Below are 22,628 nucleotides of genomic sequence, written 5' to 3'. Positions count from 1 at the left end.
AAGGCCAGAGGGCTTGAACTGTTGTAGGTCTTACAGTACTAATGCTTCGTTCTTTTCCTGCAGGCTCCACCACTGATGAAGATGCCTCGTGCTCGGCTCCAACCAACCGTTGACAAGTAGCTGGTGATTTGCCCTCACCCCCCTTCCCCACCACTTGAGGGTAGCTCTCCTTTTTCCTCTGTCTCTTGCTCTGTCTCTCTCCCCCACCCCACTCCCTCCCAGCCCCCTCTCTCTCCCTCCCTCCCTCCCCTGGTCCCTCTCTCCCCCCCCCCTTCCCGGCCCCCAACTCCTCTCTTCCCCTCTCCTGGCCCCTCCTCTATCCCCCTCTCCTGGCCCCTCCCCTATCCCCCCTCCCCCCCTCTCTCTCTCTCTCCCCTCCTCTCTCCCAGCCCCCCCAACCACTCTCTCAGCCCCCTCTCACTCTCCCAGCCCCCTCTCACTCTCCCTCATTGTTCCCTGCCTGGTGAGACAAGCAGCCCTTCTCCATCGGCAGCTATTTCTTGCTTTCCTCCTCCTCTCCCTTTCCCCACACCTCTCCTCCCCATCCAGCCTGCCAAGATGTCAACCTCTTCCCTCCGGCGTCAGATGAAGAACATTGTCCACAACTACTCTGAGGCCGAGATCAAGGTGAGGGAGGCCACCTCGAATGACCCTTGGGGTCCCTCCAGCTCCCTCATGTGCGAGATCTCAGATCTGACCTACAACGTGGTGGCCTTCACCGAGATCATGGGGATGGTGTGGAGGCGGCTGAATGACCACGGCAAGAATTGGCGGCATGTTTACAAGGCACTGACGCTGGCTGAGTACCTGGTGAAGACTGGTTCAGAGCGGGTAGCCCAGCAGTGCCGTGAGAACATATACGCTGTGCAGACCCTGAAAGACTTCCAGTATATCGACCGTGACGGCAAAGACCAGGGCGTGAACGTGCGGGAGAAGGCCAAGCAGCTGGTGGCCCTTCTAAAGGACGAGGAGAAACTGAAGGAGGAAAGGGCACATGCCCTCAAGACCAAGGAGAAGCTGGCACAGGCTGCCACGGGTGAGAGCGAATGGGGCTGGGTGGTCAGAATGGGGAAGGGAAGGGGGTAGTGTGGGGTCCCTCCCCAGGGGGTTCAGTGATCCCTCAGTACCAGGAAGCCCACTGGGTTACATCTCAGCACTTGCAACCTTAAGAGCAGTATTAGACCACTCGGCCAATCGAGTCTGTTCCACCATTGCATCGCGTCCCTCTCAATTCCATTCTCCTGTCTCCCCACGCCCTTTGATTAATTCTGTTAACCTTTTTTTTAAAAAATATACTGAGACTCTCGCTCTACAGCTGCCTGTGACAATGAATATCCCAGATTCAGCCCACACTGGCTGAAGAAATTCCTCATTTCTGTTCTATTCTGAGGCTGTGCCCTCTGACCTAGACTCTCCCACCATTGGAAACGTTGTCTCATGTGCATTCTATCTAGGCAAGGGGCTCCTGATCGGGGATCCACGCACCCTTTGATTAATGGTATTAGACCACACGATGTAGTAGCAGAGTGAGGCCATTTGGCCCATCGAGTCTGCTCTGCTATTTCACCGTGGCTGATCCAGTTTTCCTCTCAGTCCCGATCTCCTGCTTTCTTCCTGTATCCCTTCATGCCCTGTCTATTAACCTCTGCCTTATGGGTCCTTGGCATTAAAAAGGTTAGGGACTCCTGATCAAGGCCTTTCAATATTCGATGAGATCCCCCTCATTCTTTTAAGCTCCAGTGAGGACAAGCCCAAAGCCATCAAATGCTTGTCATGTTAACTTTCGTTCCTGGGTTCTCATGAACCTCCTCTGGATCCTCTCCAGTGCTGGCACATATTTTCTTAGATAAGGGCCCCAAAACGGCTCACAAGTCCCTCAGTACTGAGGAGTGTGCAGGGATGGATCTCATTGCTCGTCCTGAGAGCACTTGTATCTTCCTCCCCTGGGAGTGTGGAGCTCCCTCACTACCAAAGGGCATTGTGTTTGAGTCTCAGCGCTCAGCTCTCAAGGGAAGGTACATCAGGGAGGAACTACAGGAGCCTGAAGACACCCATTAAATGTTGTAGGAACAGCTTCTTCCCCTCTGCCATTTCTGAATGGTCTGTGAAGCCATGAGCACTACCTCACAACTCCTCTTGTTTGTACTAAGGAGCTGGGATATGTCTGCTTCTCGTTGCCAGCACTGGGGAGGAGGTACACAGAAGGCTGAAGACCCACACTTAATGATTCAGGAATAGCTTCTTCCCCTCTGCCATCAGAGTTCTGAATTGACGATTCTAAACACAAGATTCTGCAGATCTGGAAAACTTGAGCAATACACACAAAATACTGGAGGAACTCAGCAGGTCAGGACAGGGATAAAGAGTTGGCGATTTGGGCTGAAACCCTCCCTTCATCTTGAAGAAGAGTCTCGGCCCGAAATGTTGACTCTTTATTTCTTTCCGTAGGTGCTGCCTGACTTGCTGAGCTCCTCCAGGGTCTTGCCATTCCTCTTCTGTGCTGCTTATCGTCCACCACAATGACCCAGTGGCCATTCCCATTCCCATTCCAACATGTTGATCCATGAGCTCCTCTTGTCCCACAATGAGGCCACCCTCGGGGCAACACCTTACACTTTGTCTGGGTAGCCTCCCACCCGATGGCATGAATATCGACTTCTCCGGGTAGACAAACTCCACCTCCCCCTTACTACTGACCTTTACTATTGACCTTTTACTACTTCTCATCTGCCTACCCCCCCCCCCACCCCCCAGGGTCCTGTCCGTCTTCTCTTCACATGGTCCATTCACCTCTCTTATCATTCTTTCTTCTCCAGCCCTTGATTTTTCCCTCCCACCTGGTTTCACTTATCACCTTCTACCTCTGCCAGCTTTTTATTCTGGCATCTTCCCCCTTCTCAGTCCTCCTGAAGAGTCTCAGCCCAAAACATTGACTATTCATTTCCATAAATGCTGCCTAACCAGCAAAGTTCCTCCAGCATTTTGTGTGTGCTGCTTAAGATTTCCAGCATCTGCATCAGAATCGGGTTTAATATCCCAGTATGTGTTGTGAAATTTGTGTCATTAGTACATTACAATAGATAATAGAAGGAAATAAGTGAATTACAGTAAGTTTTAAATAGTTAAATTAAACAAGTCGGTCAAAAATAGAAATAAAAAAGTAGTGAGGTGCTGTTACATGGTTCAGTGTCCATTCAGAAATTGGATGGCAGAGGAGAAGAAACTGTTCCTCAATCACTGAGTGTGCCCTTCCTGACGGTAGCAATGAACAAGGCGTGACTGGGTGATGGGTGCCACCTTTTTGAGGCATCATGTCCTGGATACTGGGGAGACCAGTGCCCACGATGGAGCTGAGTTCACAACTCTCTGCACTCATTTTGATCCTGTACAGTGGCCCCTCCATACCAGACAGTGATGCAAACAGTTAGAATGCTCTCCATGGAAATCTGTGAGTCTTTGGTGAAGACCAAATCTCCTAATGAAATATGCCGCCTTTGTAGCTGCATCAATATGCTGTGCCCAGGACAGATCCTGGCAGATATTGATATCCAGGAACTTGAAGTTGCTCACTCTTTTTACCACTGACACCTCAGTGAGGACTGGAGTGAGTACCCTCGTCTTCCCCTTTCTCATTCTTTGGTCTTACTGACATTGGGCACAAGGTTGTTGCTGCAAAACCACTCAACTATCTTGCTCCTGTACCATCTGATATTTTTGTGCCATCAGCAAATTTAGAGATGGCATTTGAGCTGTGCCCAGCCGCAGTCATGGGTGTAGAGGGAGTAGAGCAGTGGGCTAAGCAGGCGTCCCTGTGGTGCACCAGTGTTAACTGTTAGCAAGATGGAGTTGTTATTTCTGATCTGCTGAATCTTGTGTGTTAATGAATTGTTCCTGAATGAGAATTAAATTTAAACCATTTTTCTGTTTAAAGCATCTTGAATGAAATACACCCAGTGGTGACTTTATGAGGAATCTTCTATGCCTAATAAAGTGGTCACTGAGTGACGTTCATGGTCTTCTGCTGCTGTAGCCCGTCCACTTCAAGTTCGAGGTGTTGTGTGTTCAGAGGTGCTTTTCCGCACACCGCCGTTGTAACATGGATATTTTGAGTTGCTGTTGCTTCCTGTCAGCTTGAACCAGTCTGGCCATTCTCCTTTGACCTCTCTCATTAACAAGGCATTTGCTGTCACTCGCTGAATGTTTTTTTATTTTTTTGCACCATTCTTTCTAAACTATAGAGACTGTTGTGTGCGAGTATCCCAGGAGATCAGCAGTTTCTGAGATACTCAAACCACCTCATCTAGCACCAACACTCATTCCATGGTCAAAGTCGCTTAGATTGCATTTCTTCCCCATTCTGATGTTTGCTCTGAACAACAAGTAGCATCATGGTTAGCGTGTTCAATTCTCACCCCTGTCTTTAAGGAGATGGTACATTCTCCCTGTGACCATGAAGGTTCCCCCCTCACTGTCCAAAGTAGTACAGGTTAGTAGGTCCTGTGATTAGGCTAAGGTTAATTCGGGGGTTGCAGTGTGGAGCAGCTCGAAGGGCCTATTCTGCACTATATCTCTAAGTGAAATAAAGGTCTGCATACATTGAGTTGCTGTCATGTAATTGCCCAGTTAGATAGGTGCATTCACAAGCAGGTGTACCATAAAACGGCCACTGTGTAAGGGACGCCAGGGGAGGCGCTGTTACAAGTTGGAGAGTCAGGGTTCAGAGTTCAGAGTTTGTGTGTTCCTCCCAGTGGCTGGTTGGGCCTGTTCCTGCTGAATCTCAAAATAACAAGACAACCTGATTCTGGGGGTCTCGGCACTCATAACAGGAAACCAGTTCCCATCTCTGACACCCACAGTCAAGGTCACTGACTTTTTGTGTCCCCTTATGACCACTCACGTCACTCCCTGGCACTCCATCCCTTTCCAGTCTACCGCTGGATTTGTACACTAACGTCACTCCGTCACTCCATCACTTTCCAGTCTACCCCTGGATTTGTACACTCACTCCCTGACACCCCATCCCTTTCCAGTCTACCCCTGGATTTGTACACTCACGTCACTCTGCCACTCCATCCCTTTCCAGTCTACCCCTGGATTTGTACACTAACGTCACCCCGACACCCCATCCCTTTCCAGTCTACCCCTGGATTTGTACACTCACTCTGACACCCCATCCCTTTCCAGTCTACCCCTGGATTTGTACACTCACGTCACTCCCTGACACCCCATCCCTTTCCAGTCTACCCCTGAATTTGTACACTCAGTCCCGGACACCCCATCCCTTTCCAGTCTACCCCTGGATTTGTACACTCACGTCACCCCGACACCCCATCCCTTTCCAGTCTACCCCTGGATTTGTACACTCACGTCACCCCGACACCCCAGCCCTTTCCAGTCTACCCCTGGATTTGTACACTCACGTCACCCCAACACCCCAGCCCTTTCCAGTATACCCCTGGATTTGTACACTAACGTCACTCCCTGACACCCCAGCCCTTTCCAGTCTACCCCTGGATTTGTACACTCACGTCACCCCGACACCCCATCCCTTTCCAGTCTACCCCTGGATTTGTACACTCACGTCACCCCGACACCCCAGCCCTTTCCAGTCTACCCCTGGATTTGTACACTCACGTCACCCCGACACCCCATCCCTTTCCAGTCTACCCCTTGGTTTTGGACACTGTCCGCACCTGTTCCCACACCCCTCCCTCCACTCTGTGCCTGACCCTGAGAGTGTGTGATGGGGCATGGGAAGACAGCAAAGGAGAAGAGGGGTAGGAGAGAGGTTGTGGGGGGGGGGCATTGGGCTGGGGTAGTACTATGTGTCTGCCTACATTTCCTCCACCAGTCACCTGTCTGTATGTGGGGATAGTATGTTAGCTGTGCTACTCACCCTCCTCTTTCTCCCTCTTCTCCCCCCCCCTCTCACAGCCAGTTCCTCTGCGCCATCAGCCCCCTCAGCCTCCCTGCGTGGGCCGCCAGACATGGAACAGGCCTGGCCGCAGAGCTCGGGCGAAGAGGAGCTTCAGCTTCAGCTGGCCTTGGCCATGAGCAAGGAGGAGGCCGAGCAGGTAAGGCAGTGGGCTAGCAGTAGCTACAGGGCTGAATGGACTCAGCAGAGGGGTAGTTGCAGTGGCCCTTCCACCCATGGTGGAAAAGATGCCTTTGATTGTGCTGTTTGTTGATGCAGCGGCATGTTTCTTTGTACTGGTTATAAATAGGAGCAGATTTAGTCCATTCAGCCTATCAATTCCGATATTCTCCTGCTTATCAATAAATAACAAAGATTTAATTCGCACAGCAAACCTTCTGAGGAGTCTGTAAAATCATAAACTAATCTAATCTTAATCCATTTCACCCCTCAGAGATCACCTCCAGTCCATGGCGAAGATTTACAAATGCAGCTGGCTCTCAGCCTCAGCAAGGAGGAACATGACAAGGTAATGGGACAATGTGGAGGGAGATTCACTCTGTGTCTGACCCCGGGAGTGTGTGATGGGATGGTGTGGAGGGAGCTTCACTCTGTGTCTGACCCCAGGAGTGTGTGTTGGGACGGTGTGGAGGGAGCTTTATTCTGTGTCTGACTCTGGGAGTGTGTGATGGGACGGTGTGGAGGGAAATTCACTCTGTGTCTGACCCCGGGAGTGTGTGATGGGACGGTGTGGAGGGAAATTCACTCTGTGTCTGAGCCTGGAGTGTCTGTGGCAGGGTTGAAGTTCAGGAGGTCAGGGATGTTACTGGGAGTAGCAGGGTTAGGGTGGGAGGACTCGTGGGCAGGGAGGAGAGAGGTGTTTCTTTAAGCTCCTGTGATTTCCCTCATTTCCTCCTCCCCCATTCGATAAACAGGAGGAGAGGCTACGGAGGGGAGATGATCTCCGTCTGCAGATGGCCATTGAGGAGAGTCAGAGGCAGACTGCACTCACCTCAACGAAAGATAAGGTCAGTTCTCTCTCTACACCTCCCACTCTCCCCTGGACTGATTCCCCCCACTTTAGCTCCCTCCCCCCAGGATTGTCTAGCTCACTGCTGACTCAAAACCTAACCTTTCCCCCATTCTCGGAAGTGTGAGTTGGGTTAGTCCATGTGCACAGCTTCCATCACATCACCTTTCCACTGTCTGTGTGGAATCAGTAGTCTGAGACAGTACTCTGCTCCTCTGGGCACACCACCTACAGCTTACTCCCCCTTCCCAAGCCAGACACCTCACACTGCTCCTATTGGATGTGTGATGGGGGGGTTCTGAAGGGGGAAAATAGACCCTCTCATTCCCCCCCCCCCACCGGCTGCTGCACCCTCAAATCCCTTCCTGCTCTATGGCACAGCACGCCACCCTCAGCTCCTGTCATCGATTTTCAATGAATGCTCTTGCCCACCCCCTCCTCCCCTCCCCCTCCCATCTCTCTTGTTTTCTTCTTCCACAGAACTCCCTGATGGACTTGGCTGATGTCTTCACAGCCCCCCTGGCCCAAGCTCAGGCCACTGACCCCTGGGGAGCACCAGTCTCAGAGCCGGTGCCGCCTGGGCTGCCTGCCACTGACCCCTGGGGATCCCAGCAGACCAGCATTGCTGCCACATGCGATCCTTGGGGTGGCCCCCAGCAAGCGCCCGGTCCTCCTCCTGCTCGAGGGACCTCTCCCGATTCCTGGGATGTTCTGGGTGAGTACAATGCATCCAAACCTTTCTCCTCCTCTCGCATATGAGATGAGAAAGAGTCCAAAGTCACATTGGTGCAAACAGGCAGCATACACACTATTCCAGTACCAAAGCCTCCTGGCCCTCCTCCAGGGTCTCGCTATATTGGACGATCCAATACCAAAGCCACCACAGCGGCTGTATTCCATTAGGTGTTTGAGGACACCAAAGACTGAAGCAAATTTCTACAAATGCATCATGGTTGCATCACCATCATGGTGGGGAGGGGGCCTGCTTCATCATGGGCACAACTATCGAGGACATCTTCGAGAGGCGATGATTCAGAAAGATGGGATGTATGACCTAAGACATGGCCATGGATCCTGAAGACCCAGAGCTTCTTTCTCTCTGCCATCAGATCTCTGAACGATTCATGAACCTGTCAACACTACCTTATTATTCCTCTTTTGCTGATTATTCTTGTAACGTGTAGTAACTTGTTGTTCTCACTGTACTGCTGCCACAAAACAACAAATCTGACGTGTGTAAGTACTAATAAACCATATTGTGTGCTGTCGATATCCTATCCCTCTCAAAAAGAGCATGATCCCTTAATACACAAATGAAGACTCTTAACCTGTCAATCTGCCCTGATGTGGCCCTCTACCAGCGCTGCACCCAGTCCCACCCCTCTTACATGGCCCCATCAACATCTCGGCCTGAAATCTCCACTGTTTATTCCCCTCTGTGAATGCTGCCTCCAGCATGTTGAGTGTGCTATTCTGGATTTCCAGAATCTCTCGTCCCAACTCCTCTACTCAGTGCTCTGACTGCTGAAGGCCAGTGTGGCAAACACCTTCATTAGCCTGTCTGCTTGTGGTACCACTTCCAGGAAACCATGCCTCTGTACCCCTAGGTCCTGCTGTTCTGCAACACTCCCTAGGGTTCCTGTCTACCCCTGGGTCCTGCTGTTCACTTTGAAACTCTGTGACTCACCAGAGAGCAGTGTGTAAAGTATTACACACAATTTTCAAAGTTTATGAGATGGTGGGTGAGTAGAAAGTGTCAATAATTCCTAGTTGAAGACATCTGGAATGCAATCTCTTCATTTGACAATGGCTGATTTGTTATCTCTCGCAACCCCATTCTCCTGTCTTCTCCCCATAACCTTTGACACCCTGACTAATAACCTTTGCTTTAAATACCCCAGTGACTCTGAATTGGTTTAATTATGTTTCTTATATAATGAGAATGTTTTTATTTTGCAGAGAATGTATAAAATTGGAAGAGTTCAAAAAACAATAGAGGTTGTGTTGTGTTCTGTTCGCTAGCTGCACAGTAACTGAAAAGCTCCTGCACCCATAGCCTTTGTTGCTCCACAGCTCAAATTTTCTTTTATATAATGTTTTAATAAAGAGCCGCACAGTTTTCAGACCATGTAGAAATTTCCTGCTCAGCTGTAAACAAAAATCAGAGAATGTTGTTCCCCTCCATGGGTGCTGCCTTGTCCTACAGGACCAACAAAGCTGACCACTAAAACACTACATTTCAATGCGATGGTGTTCCTGAGCTGCCACCTGTGACTTGCATGGGTTGATGCTGTTGTGTCCCACCTGTCTAGATACACAAACCAAGACAGATCTCCCTCTCCACACAGCTATGAATCCAGAGGAACAGACAGCTTGGCACCAACAGCGTTCCCAGTTAACACTGAACTCAACATAGGGATGCCAACTCCAGATTTTTTCCTTGAAGCCTTCCCAAGGCAGCGGAGTTTGAGATCACAGATTTCTTTCTCCTAAATGAGCTGCCAACCATGGCTGATAAGCCCCATTGCGGTCACAGATCACAGCCCGTAGTGAAAACCAGAGGAAGGTAATGCAGAAAGCCCTGAACCCTGCTGCAGGAGCTTCAGTGACACAATGGACAGTAAGTAGATGCTGCCTGACTTGCTGGGTGTAATGTGTTGATGGCCTGTGCGACAACAAAACATACAACAGGACAGGACAAGCCACCACCCAACACACTGTCAACTTGCAGAGCAAATATAAGGGATCTATGGATGTGAACCCTCTTTCTCCACACTCTTACTCATCCTGCCATTAACCCTGTATTCTGATTTCAGATTTGCCTTTCTCAGCATCACATGCCATGCCAAATTAATTGTTATTGTGCCTACTCCCATCATGTGCATCATAACCCTCCCATCTGTGTAGTTATCTAAGTTTCTCCAAAACATTGAAATGGAACCTGGTTGTTCCACATTCTCAGGTTCTCCCATATCCCACGACATGGAGCTATAGTGTCACCCAACCTGAGGAAAAGGCTGCACATTTTCTATCTACAATGTATGCATTCTGGTTGTCCAAAATCAGGTGTGAAATTTGTTGTTACGTGGCAATAGTATATTGCAGTACATAATTAAAAACAGTAAATATAAATAGTTAAAAAGCTAAATTAAATAGTGCAAAAAGAGAGAGCAAAGAAAGTTCAGTATTCATTCAGATATCTGCTGGCAGAGGGGAAGAAGCTGTTCCTGAATCATTGAGTGTGTGTCTTCCTGCTGGTAGCAACGAGAAGAGGGCATGTCCTGGGTGATGGGGTCTTGAATGATGGACACCACCCTTGAGGCATCACTTCTTGAAGATGTCCTGGATACTACAGGGGCCAGTGCCCATGATGGAGCTGACGAACTCTGCAGCTTATTTCGATCCTTTGGAATAACCCCCATACCAGAAGGTGATGTGCCCAGTTAAAATGCTCTCTGTGGTACATTTGTAGAAACTTGCAAGTGTCTTTGGTTGACATACCAAATCTCCACAAACTCCTAATGAAATGCAACCACTATTGTGCCTTTTTGTAACTGCATCGATACGTTGGGCCCACATTAGATCCTCAAAGATGTTGACACCCAGAAAGTTGAAATTCCTCACTCTCTCCACCGCTGATCCCTCGATTAGGACTACTGTGTGTTGCCTTGTTTTACACTTGCTGAAGTCCACATTCTTAGGTCTTACTGGCATTGAGTGCAAGGTTGTTGCTGCAGCACCACTCAACCAGCTGATGCATCTTGCTTCCTCTTCACCATCTGCCCGTATAAGAGAGTGGGGTAATGTGATGATTGTTGAATTGAAGTGGGTCCAATGCTATATATGCTGAAGGTCCTCCATTACTTCACAAAAGCCTCTAACTCTATCAAAAAGGCTGCTGCTACCATGAGGCCCATGTTGCTTGGGTTTTTGCATCGTAGCTGTCTACGTGGTAACACAAGCCAGGGCAGTACAATGTGGAGAGCAAGATGTTGACCACACAGCTGATGAATCCAAAGGAACAACAGAGACTGACACAGCTGGCACCAGTGACAATGCCGGAGTTGCCAGTCAGCGCTGAACTCAACATAGGACCGTCTTCGGGACTCCAGCTCAATGGCACTTCCCTACAGCAGGGTGACCAGACCGAACACAACACTCCAAGTGCGATCTCACCAACGTCTTGTACAACTGTAACATAACGTCCCAACTCCTGTACTCAGTGCCCTGACTGATGAAAGCCAGCGTGGCAAACATCTTCTTCACTGCCCTGTCTACCTGTGACTCCACTTTCAGGGAAATATGTCCCTGTACCCCAGGGTCCCTCTGATCTACAACACTCCCCTGGGTCCCAGTCTACCTGTGACTCCACTTTCAGGGAACCATGTCCCTGTACCCCTGGGTCTCTGTTCTACAACACTCCCCTGGGTCCCAGTCTACCTGTGACTCCACTTTCAGGGAACCATGTCCCTGTACCCCTGGGTCTCTGTTCTACAACACTCCCCAACTGAGGCAGGTACATTAACAACACTTAAAAGGCATTTGGACAGGTTCAGACAGGGAAGTTTAGAATAGGGGTTCCCAACCTGGGGTTAATGGCAGAGTTCCATGGCATAAAAAAGGTTGGGAATCCCTGGGTTTGAGGGATCTGGGGCAAACAGGCAGTCAAGACGGACTTGGACAGGAGTATTGTTCGGTTCAGAGCAGATGGGCCCGTTTCTGTACTTTTGACTGAACACAGATCAATAAAACACACTACAGGCCCTTTACCCTGCAACATTTGTCCCAGACACAACACTGAAGTAAACTAAATCTCGTGTCCTTCTCTCCCACCACCCCCCCCGCATCCATAGAGCCTCTATCATATCCCATCTCCATCACCACCCTGGCGACACATTCCAGCCACCCACATCTCCTTTGAACCTTCCCCCCTCTGCCCTGTGGAGTTAGACATATCCATCCTGGAGAGAAAAGTATCATCAGTCTGTGCCTCTTGTAATCTTATACACACCTATTAGATCCCTCCTCAGCCTCTGGCACTCCAGAGAAAACAACCCAAATCTGTCTGACCTCTGCTGAGAATTAGGCCATTTAGCACATCAAGTCAGATTTATTATCCTTCTCAATCCCATTCTCTTGCTTTCTTCCCATAACCTTTGATATCCTGACTAATCAAGAACCTATCAACCTCTGCTTTAAATATACCCAATAACTTGGCCTGCACAGTCATCCACAGATTCACCATCGTCTGGTGAATTCTAAACACAAGATTCTGCAGATGCTGGAAATCCACAGCAACACACACAAAATGCTGGAGAAATTCAGCAGGTCAGGCAACATCTACTGAGAGGAATCAACAGTTGATATTTTGGACTAAGACTGGAAAGAAAGGAGGCAGATGCCACAGGAAGGTTGGGGTGGGGGGGAAGAGAGAGGACGTTGAAAGGTGATAGTTGCAGCCGGCTGGGTGGTAGGGAGGGGAGCAGCAAGATGAAGCAAGCAGCTGGGAGGTGATCGGCGGAAAAGGCAAAGGACTGGTGAAGAAAGAATCTGATAAGAGAAAGAAGTGAGAAGAGCACGGGGGGGGGGCAAAGAGGTGAGAGGCTAGAGTGGGGAATAGAAGATGGAAGGGTAAAAGTCATACCATAACAGGAGGCTACAGACCAACATGTCAGAATAGGGATTGGAATTAGAGTCTATGGAGAATAAATAGCCAATGGTTCAGTCTTGTGAGCGTCTTGCACCTGTCAGATTTAATCTCAGTCTGCCATTTTTCTGTCATATCCATAACTGAACTATATTTTGACGGTGACCTCTCTTGCTCCTCAGGTGCACCGCCCTCGGCTGCCCCTCCCTCTGAGACCTGGGCCCCACTCCCTGCACCAGCCACTGTGCCCACCGGAGACCCCTGGGCCCCCATTCCAGCGGCCAGCCCGCCTGGCCATACCCAGGCACTGCAAGACCCCTGGGCACCCAGCAACTCGCCTCCATCCACGGTCCAGGGCACAGGTAGGGGAGTGATGGGATAGAAGTAAGCGGGGGGAGGGGGAGGCAGTGAGCAGGATGTTGGAGAGATTAGAGGAGGGAGGGAGGGAATGAGAGGAAGTGAGGTGGAATGGAAGGAAGCAAAATGGAGAGAGTAGGAAGATGGGAGGAGGAGGGGGTTTTAAACCTTGGACTCACCCACCCCCATTTTTTCACCAGGTCTTCCCCCTTCCGACCCCTTCCTGGCCTCCCCCATCCAAGACGATTTCTCTGAGTTTGACTCTCTCCGGAGCAGTGCCATGAGAGTGGAGCCGGTTGCAGGTAGGATTCACCCAACACCTCCCATCCAAACTGCTCCCTACCCCAGAGTGGGGCTGGACCTGTGGGTGGTGGGTGGGTGGGGAAGGAGGAGAAGGGTTACGACACACTGACAGTTTTGATCTTCCCATCCATTTTACATGGTTGCGGGAGAGAAGGAAGGTGGGGGGGTGGTGATATGACATGACACCCACCCACTGATGACATGTCCCTACCCACCTAGGTGAAGCACAGCCACGAGCCGAGACCAGCAGCCCAGACCTGTTGGACCTGAGCGGACTGGGCCCTGCCCTCCCTAGCACCCAGGGGGGCAACATTCCACCCGTCACACGCAGGACCCCTGAGTCGTTCCTGGGACCCAACGCCGCCCTGGTCAACCTGGACACCCTGGTGTCCAAACCCACGCCTAGGGTCTCCAACCCTTTCCTGAACTCAGGTAGGAGGGGCCAAGAGGGAGGGGGAGCGGGAGAGGGGACAATGAGACAATAAGTTTAGAATTTAACTTTAGGTGACATGGGGGCAAAAATGAAAATGGTGATGGATACAGGAATGCATGCAGTATACAGAATAAGCTAGATAATCTTATAGCACGGTTAGAGATTAGCAGGTATGACATGGCTGGGAAAAAAATCTTGAGAGCTTAACGTCTAAGGATACACATTGTATCGAAAGGACAGGCAAGTAGGCAGGGTGCTGTGACTCTGCTGGTAAAAAATGAAATAAAATCCTTAGAAAGAGGTGACATAGGATCGGAAGGTGAAGGTGATTTTTTTGTGGGTAGAATTGAAAAACTACAAGGGTAAAATGACCCTGATGGGAGGTATATGCAAACCTCCAAACAATAGCCAGGAAGTGGGGAACAAATTACAACAGGAGATAGAAAATGCATGTAAGAAGGGCAATTTTATGATAGTCATGGAGGATTTCAATATGCAGGTAGATTGGGAAAATCAAGTTGGTGCTGAATCCCAAAATAGAGTGAGTTTCTACAACACCTACAAAATGGCTTTTTAGAATTTGTAGAATGGCTACAAGGTGGCTTTTGAAGAACACCTTGTGTTTGAGCACACTGCGAAAGGCAATTCTGGATTGGGTGCTTTACAAACCAAATTTGATTAGGAACCCTAGGAGGCAGTGATTCAACCTGCAGAAAGAGAAGATAAAAGTAGAGTATCAGTAATACAGTGGAGTGAAGGGAATTCCAGAGGCATGAGAGAGCATTTGGCTAAGTGGGCACTCGCAGGGATGACAGCAGAGCAGCAATATTATTGCTGGAGTTTCTGAGAGCAAGTCAGAAGATACAGGATAGATGCATCCCAGAGGAAAGGTAACACAGCCATGGCTGATGAGAAGCCAATGCCAACGTAATAGCTAGAGAGAGGGCACACTAGAGCAAAGATTAAAGGAAGTTAGAAGATTGGGAAGCTTTTAAGAACCAACGGAAGACAACTAAAAAAGCCAGAGAGGGAAAACGATGAAATCTGAAGGTAAGCTAGGCAATAATATCAGAGGACACTAAAAGTTTCTTTCAGGTGTATAGAGTAACGGGAGTGGATATTGAACCGCTGGAAAATGATGCTGGAGAAGTAGTAATGGGGGACAAAGAAATGGGCAAATTTAATGAGTTTTTTTGCGTGGTCTTCACTGTGAAAGATACCAGCAGTGTGGCAGAAATTTGAGTGTTGGGGGCAGAAGTGAGTGAACTTGCTATTACTAAGGTGCTTGGGAAACTGAAAGGTCTGAAGGTTGATAAATCAAGTGGACCAAATGGAAAAAACTCAGATTCTGAAAGAGGTAGATGAAGTGATTGTGCAGGCATTAGTAGTGATCTTTCAAGAATCTGCAGTTTCTGGAATGGCTTTGGGGGACTGGAAAAATTATTCTACCATGGGTAGAAGATTGGCTGACTGGCAGGAAGCAGAAGTGGGAATAAAGGGGGTCTTTCCTGCCTGTATTCCACCGGGGCCAGTGTTGGAATTGCTTCTTTTCACTGCATGCTAATGATCTGTGGCCGAGTTTGCAGATGGGTTGAAGATAGATGGAGGGGCAGGTAGTATTGAGGAAGCAGAGAGGCTGCAGAGGGGCAGAGAATGGACAATAAGTGGCAGATGGAATACAGTGTCAGGAAGTGTGTGGTCATGCACTTTGAGAGAAGGAATAAAAGTGTAAAGCTATTTTCTAAATGGAGAGGAAATTCAAAACTCTGAGGTCCTTATGCAGGTTTCTCTAAAGGTTAACTTACAGGTCGAGTCGGTGAAGAGGAAGGGTTCAAAGGGTCAAGAAAATTATTCCAGGACTGAAAGGCCATGAAGAGTGTTTGGGACACCACTCGCTGGAACTTAGAATTAGTCACCTAGAACAAATGGTCCAGGATTCTGAAAGAAGTGGCTGAAGAGACTGAGGAGGCACTAGTAATGATCTTTCAAAAATCACTAGATTCTGGGATGGTTCCTGAGGATTGGAAAACTGCAAATACATTTAGTCTCTTTAAGAAGGGAGGGAGGCAGAAGAAAGGAAATTTAGTGAAAGAAAGGAATAGGCATTTTAGTGTGACCTCAAGATGTTGGAGTCGATGAGGAGCATGGTTTCTTTAAGGGGATACCTTGCCTGACAATTCTGTTGGAATTCTGTGCGGAAATAACAAGGAGAATCAGTTGTTTACTTGGATTTTTAAGGAGGTCTTTGACAAGGTGCCACAAACGAGGCTGCTTAACAAGATAAGAGTCCTATTGTACTATAGGAAAGATTCTAGCATGGATAGAGCAGTCGCTGATTGGCAATAAAGGGAGCTTTTCTAGTTGGCTGCTGGTGACTAGTGGTTTTCCAAGGGTGTCTGTGTTGGGACCGATTCGTTTTGTTATATGGCAATTGATGGCTTTGTGGCCAGGTTCGTGGTTGATACAAGATAGTGGAGGAGCATGGAATCTGTATAAGGACTTAGATTGGGAAAATGGTAGATGGAGGGGAGACAGGTGGGGAACTCTGTAATTGTGTGATATGGGGTTGGTGGGAAGGGTAAAGAAATGCTGTATCTAACAACTGGTTTTTCTGTCTCTCTCCCACCCTACAGGAGGTCCCAGCACTGCCTCCTCCACCAACCCCTTTGGTTCGACAGCCACTGCTACCCCTGCCATGACCCTGAACCAGCTGAGGGCCAGCCCTGTCCCCACCCCCACACTCTCCCCCCTGGTGGGTGCCCCACTGCCCCCTGCCACCAGCCTCCCTCCCACCACGCTGGGCTCCCAGAACGGCTTTGGGCACCCCCCAGCCGGGACCACCAACCCCTTCCTCCTATAACTGGCACCCACCCCCACGAATCCGGGACCAGAGGGTGAGAGATTGCAGGAGGTTTTATGAGGATCAGCCTCTGTTCCCAGTTATGGCCTCCTCTCGTGGGTTCTGGGGTCCCACCCTCCCCCATCTCTCCTGCCCCTTCTAATTTGAGGATCTTTCCCACAGCCCTCCCGGATGGGGTAATGGTGCTAGAAACCCTGAGTTGGACCCGCAATGGGATTAAACGTGTTTAATGAACTTCCCATTCTCTCTGCCCCGCACGGGTTTAACACCCCCTCCAACCTCCCTCTCCCTGCAGTCCCACCCACTTCCCTCATGAGGAAGCGAAGACTATGTGGAGAGTATTTCATTGTGACGGGTGAGAACATGTTCAAACAGACAAACTACATTGATCACCGGTTTCACTGTCTTCCACAGCACAGCTGTCTCCCCTTCCTCTCTGGGGTTGAACGGTGGCAGGGAACATGCGTTAGAGGGCAGCCAGCAAGTGGACAAGGGTCAGAGGGCAAGTTTGAAAAGGGACCCAGTGTACTTAATCACCAGCCATCCCTTCCTGAAAGGTGGGTGGGGCAGAGTACCCTCGCCAGTGGTGATGGCGCACCATTGCAACATGCTATTCACATAGAAAAGCCCACAGAGGGCAGGGAGCCGTGTGGCACCTGGGTGTAACATTTCATGTCTGTATAATCATGTGCGCGGGGGGCGGGGGGTGAGATCCTTCGGTTGAGAGATTCCGGCAGGGAGTTCGCTGTGATCACCATTCCTTTTCTAGAACAATGAAAAACTTGTCTGTGGTAAATCCAGTGATGTAAAAGGAATTAGAATTAATTAAATCAGAATCTATATATAAATATAAATATATATATATATCTACACAGTGTGTGTGTCTCATGCCGTGGGTTACAGAGATACGGAGGGAGTGTATGGGGTTAATCATTACGACAGGCTGCTGAACACTTTTGTCAACATCTCCCCCAACACTGAAGCCCCAGGTGAGGGAGAGCTGACATCTCCTCATGGACGGGACACAGTAACAACACACCAAACTTTCTGGGCACAGTTTTCACACCTGGGGAAGATAAGACTCGCCTTTATCTCTCTCTCTCTCACATGACACACACTCACGCAGAGAGCTGTGCAGGCTCCTCACTGACATAAACAAGGAGAGTTCAAACAGATTGTTGATTTTATTATGAATCAGTAAAAACAGAAAACGCACCTTCGCACACCCTTCTGCCTCGCTCTGCGCCACCCCCCCCCCAGCCATTTCAACATCTCACACCCCGCCGCCTCTCATTCTCCCACGACCCCTTGCCAGCTGAGGGTGTACAAGTTATTGTGGGGGGAGAAGAGACACTGTCCCAAAGGAACATGTCTCTCTGGGGGAGGAAAGAGAGAGGGGTGAAGAAAAGGTAACACCTTAATCTCAGATCTCCCCACAAACTCCCCCACATCCCCAGCTTTGACACTGGGTTTCTACCCCTCAGCTCCCTCCTTCCCATTTCCCAACCTGGACCGAATCACAGACAATTTGGGGGGGGGGGGGGGGGGCACTGGGAGAACCTCGGCTGCCTGCTACACACAGAAGTTCCCCCCACCCTCCTCTACCCCCACGACATGGCTTACAAAATAGATGGGGAGAGAGAGAAGGGGGGGATAGAGAGGGAGACAATCATGGGGGGGGTGTATTAACAGAAGCAGGATGGAGATCCTTACAAAAATGACAGACAGACTGTGACTCGAGCCAGTAACGGAGGGGAGGGGAGAAGTCGGGGATCTACCAAAAATCGCGGCGATGGTAGCAATCGGGCTCGCAGTATTTGGTCACCACCACTCTGTTGGCAAACTTGCGGCCAGCCAGGCCCTGCATGGCTTTCTGGCAGTCCAGGATCGAGACAAACTCAACGAAGATCTGCAGGTAGAGGGGAGAAAAATGCAGGAGAGATCAGATCAGGATATTCTGCCTCACCCACCTCTCCATTCCAGAGTCCAGCACCATGGTCTCCGCAGAACCGTATTCAGAATGGAAAAGAAGGATTAAAACTGCAGAATGATGAGTCACCTGTCAGTTAACACTGGAGATGTCGGTAAAGGATAGGATTTCAGAAAACCAAAGACTAGCTAGGGACACGTACACATGGTTTGGCACACAGATCAGGTGTTATTAACCCAAAGAGTGTTTGATGGCCCTGGGCTTATACTCACTGGAGTTAAAAGAATGAGGAGGGATCTTATTGAATGTTAAAAGGCCTAGAGAGAGAGGATGTTTCCTATAGTGGGGGAGCCTAGAATCAGAAAGCACGACTTCCGAATAGGTGCATGTCCATTTAGAAAAGAGATGGAGAAAAATTTCTTTAACCAGAGGTGGTGAATCGGTGAAATTCGTTGCCACAAATGGCTGTGAAGGCCAAGTCATTAGGTATATTTAAGGCAAAGGTTGATACGTTCTTGATTAGTCAGGGCATCATGGGGAGAAGGCAGGAGGATGGGGTTGAGAGGGATAATAAATCAAAATGGCAGAACAGACTCAGTGGGATGGATGGAGTAATTCTGCTATTTCTTATGGAAGATTCGAAAGGCAATAATTGAGGAACCTGAACAAAAATATTCACACCAAGGCAGGCAATGAGCAGATGGAGGGGTGGAGACCCTGAGGGAATGCAGTGGAGGGGGAACACAGGCTGTGCAGACTCACCTTGCCACAACCCGGCACCTCAAGGCCGTCAATGGGCCGGGGGATCTCGATAGACTTGACCACGCCATATTTGCTGCACTCCTCGCGGACGTCCTCCACGATCTCCTCGTACTCCTCATCGTCAATGAGCTCCTCGGGCGTGATCATGTTCATGAGACACAGGACCTCGGTGGGCATGCCCGCCATCTGTACCTGTGTCGACACCAGCCCCGGCACTTGGAGGGTGACTGGAGTCTGGTTTATTGTGTTCTGGGAGGTAGGAGGGGGCGGGGGGAGGGAATGCAGGGTGGGGGTGGTGGGAAACAGAGGACAAAAAGGCAGGTGTGGGGTGGGGAAGAGAAGGAGCAAGTGAGAAAAGTTAGTGTTTTCCGAATTTTAGCATCCCAAAAACCCATCTCCACACCTCTTCTCACCACACAGACATCACCCAGTCTGTACACTGACCATCACTGGCACAGTTAGCATCATTCTATTACTGCTGCTGCGCCAGCAATGTTGTCTGTAAGGAGCTGTACATTCTCATCGTGATGGTGTGGGGCCCCCTCAACACACACACAGGTCAAAGGCATATGGGTCAGTAGTAATTGGTTTTGTGTGTAATGGGGCAGAACAGGCTTGTTCCGAGTTCGAAGTCACTATTACAACTTGGGGCAGAGTTCAGAGTTTAACCATATAATGCACACAATGCATATGCATGTAAGTTTAATTCCGATGTCCTCAATAAGGAGTCTATATGTTAAGGCTATGGTTAAATACGTGCCTTCTCGCTCCCTTGGCAAAGCAGCTGGCATAATCAAAGACTCCCCATCCAACACGGACATTCTCTCTCTCCCCCCGCTCCCCCATCGGGCAGAAGATACAAAAGCCTGAGAGCACGTCCCACCAGGCTCGAGGACAGCTTCTACCCCGCTGTTATCAGACTATTGAACAGTCCCCCAGTACGAGGACAGCTTCTACCCCGCTGTTATCAGACTATTGAACAGTCCCCCAGTACGAGGACAGCTTCTACCCCGCTGTTATCAGACTATTGAACGGTCCCCCAGTACGAGGACAGCTTCTACCCCGCTGTTATCAGACTATTGAACGGTCCCCCAGTACGAGGACAGCTTCTACCCCGCTGTTATCAGACTATTGAACGGTCCCCCAGTATGAGGACAGCTTCTACCCCGCTGTTATCAGACTATTGAACGGTCCCCCAGTACGATAAGATGGACTCTTGACCTCACAATCTACCTCGTCGTGACCCTTGCAACTTATTGTCTGCCTGCACTGCCCTTTCTCTGTAACTGTAACACTTTATTCTGCATTGTTATTTTAACTTGTTCTACCTCAGTGCACTGTGTAATGATCTGATCTGAATGAACAGTATGCAAAACAAGATTTTCACTGTATCTCCAAGTCCATAATAGCCTGAAAATAGCTGAACAAGTAGACAGGGTGGTAAAGAAGGCATATGGGTCGCCTGTCTTCATCGGTTGGGATCTTGGGTACAAGAGTTGGGAAATCACCTTCCAGATGCGTAAAGCTGGTCAGGCCACATTTGGGAGTACTGAGTGCAGTTCTGGTCTCCCCGTTACAGGAAAGGTGAGGGGGGGGGCGCTTTGGAGAGGCTGCACAAGAGGTTCACCAGGACGCTGCCTGGATTACAGGGCACGAGCTATAAGGAAAGGTTGGACAAATTTGAGTTGTTTTCTGTGGAGCGGTGCAGACTGAGGGGAGAGCTAATGGGGGTGGGGGGGGGAGATCTCATTGAAACTTATCGAATGTTGAAAGGCCTTGATAGAGTGGATGTGGAGAGGATGTTTCCTATTGTGGGGAGTCTAGGACCAGAGGGGCACAGCCTTGGAATAGAGGGGTGTCCATTTAGAACGCAGATGAGGAGGAATGTCTTTAGCCAGGGAATGCTGATTCTTGATTAGTCAGGGCAGGAAGAGATACATGGAGGAGGCAGGATATTGAGGCTGAGAGGGAATTGGATCCGCCATGATAAAATGGCGGAACAGACTTGATGGACCAAGTAGCCTACCTCTGCTTCATATCAACGCAGCCTAACAAAAGTTTCAAACAGGAAAGGGACTTGGGACCAGAGGGCACAGTCTCAGAATACAGGGTGTCTCTTCAGAACAGAGATGAGGGGCAAAGCAGCTCATTCCATAGACCCACCACTCCCACTCCCCTCAAACCTGGGCCCTCTGGATCTTGATTGCCCAACCCTGGGAAAAAGACTGTGCACATTCACCCTATCTGTGCCCCTCATGGTTTTATACACCTCTGTAAGGTCACCCCTCAGTCTCCTACACTCCAAGGAATAAAGTCCCAGCCTCTCTCGGTAACTCTAGTCCCGACAACATCCTCTCAAACCACCTCTGCACTCTTTCCTCCTCAATGGTATTTTTCCTACAGCAGAGCGACCAGAACTGAACACAATGCTCCAAGTTCAGCCTCACTAACGTGCAAATGCAACATAACGTCAACTCCTGTACTTAGTGCCTGATTGATGATGGCCAGAATGCCAAACGCCTTCTTCACCATCCTGTCTACCTGTGACTCCACTTTCAGGGAAACCGTACCCCTGGGTCCCTCTGCTGTACCAAACTCCCCGGGGTTCCTGTCTACCTGTGACTCCACCTTCAGGGAAACATGCAGAACAGTACAGCAGAGAACAGGCCCTTCGGCCCAATGTTATGCTGACCATTCAAACTACTCCAAAATTAATCTGGCCCTTCTCTCCCACATAGCCCTCTATTTTTCTGTCATCCATGCCTCTACTACCACCCCTGGCAGAAAGTTCCATGCACCCACACTCTCAGTGTAAAAAAAACTCTCTGACATCCCCCTATACTTCCCTCCGATCACCTTAAAATGATGCCCCCTTGTACTAGAACATAGAAGAGCACAGGAACAGGTCATTTGCCCACAATCGTCTAAAGAGCAAATCAACAACACCCAAACACTAATCCATCCTACCTACCATGTCCATACCCCTCCCTCTTCCTTATCCAAACGAATCTTAAAACCCGCAAACGTATTTGCCTCTACCATACCAGGCAGCACATTCCAGGCATCCACCACCGAGTAAAACAATTTACCCCTCACATCCCCCTTCACCTTCGATGCATGTCCTCTGGTAGTAGATGTTTCAACCCTGTGAAACGGAGATACTCACTGTCCAGTATCTGTGTCTCTCATAATCTTGTAAACCTCCATCAGATCAACCCTCAGTCTCCACTGCTCCAGATAAAACAACGCAAGTTTATCCAGCCTCACATGCCCTCGAAACCAGGCAGCAGCCTGGTAAACCTCTTCTGCACCCTCTCCAAACCCTCAACATTCTTCCTACGGTGGGGTGACCAGAACTGTGTGCAATTCTGGCCTAACCAGAGTTTTATAAA

The 22,628-nt window shown here is 49.5% G+C and overlaps 2 protein-coding genes across 5 annotated transcripts in view; one reads left to right on the top strand and one right to left on the bottom strand.

Moving 5' to 3' along the window:
- The first annotated feature begins 129 nt into the window (after positions 1-129).
- Positions 130-17,920, top strand: epn1a (epsin 1a). 2 transcript variants are annotated; one of them, XM_072246315.1, is made up of 9 exons: positions 130-1,036; positions 5,935-6,074; positions 6,369-6,443; positions 6,850-6,942; positions 7,425-7,659; positions 12,774-12,953; positions 13,149-13,250; positions 13,471-13,683; positions 16,318-17,916. In XM_072246315.1, the coding sequence occupies exons 1-9, from the start codon at positions 559-561 to the stop codon at positions 16,542-16,544; spliced, it is 1,743 nt and encodes a 580-aa protein (XP_072102416.1). In that variant the 5' UTR covers positions 130-558; the 3' UTR covers positions 16,545-17,916. The 2 variants fall into 2 exon arrangements, with proteins under 2 accessions (XP_072102416.1, XP_072102415.1); XM_072246314.1 differs by lacking the exon at positions 13,149-13,250 and having other exon boundaries at positions 465-1,036; positions 16,318-17,920.
- The window catches only part of u2af2a (U2 small nuclear RNA auxiliary factor 2a), a 67,122-nt gene continuing 62,203 nt past the window's right edge, over positions 17,710-22,628 (bottom strand). For 2 of the 3 annotated variants that reach the window (XM_072246320.1, XM_072246318.1), the window contains exons 10-11: positions 19,237-19,485; positions 17,710-18,453 (exon numbers count right to left, since the gene is read on the bottom strand). In XM_072246320.1, the coding sequence (XP_072102421.1) occupies positions 18,319-18,453; positions 19,237-19,485 (384 nt within the window). In that variant the 3' untranslated portion in view covers positions 17,710-18,318. The remainder of the gene's footprint in view (positions 18,454-19,236; positions 19,486-22,628) is intronic. The other variant, XM_072246319.1, reaches the window with a different exon arrangement.

Source organism: Mobula birostris, chromosome 29 (assembly GCF_030028105.1).
Source record: "Mobula birostris isolate sMobBir1 chromosome 29, sMobBir1.hap1, whole genome shotgun sequence".
Lineage (NCBI taxonomy): Eukaryota > Metazoa > Chordata > Chondrichthyes > Myliobatiformes > Myliobatidae > Mobula > Mobula birostris.
The sequence above is the reverse complement of the archived record's forward strand: the minus strand, read 5'-3'. Positions and strand labels throughout refer to the sequence as shown.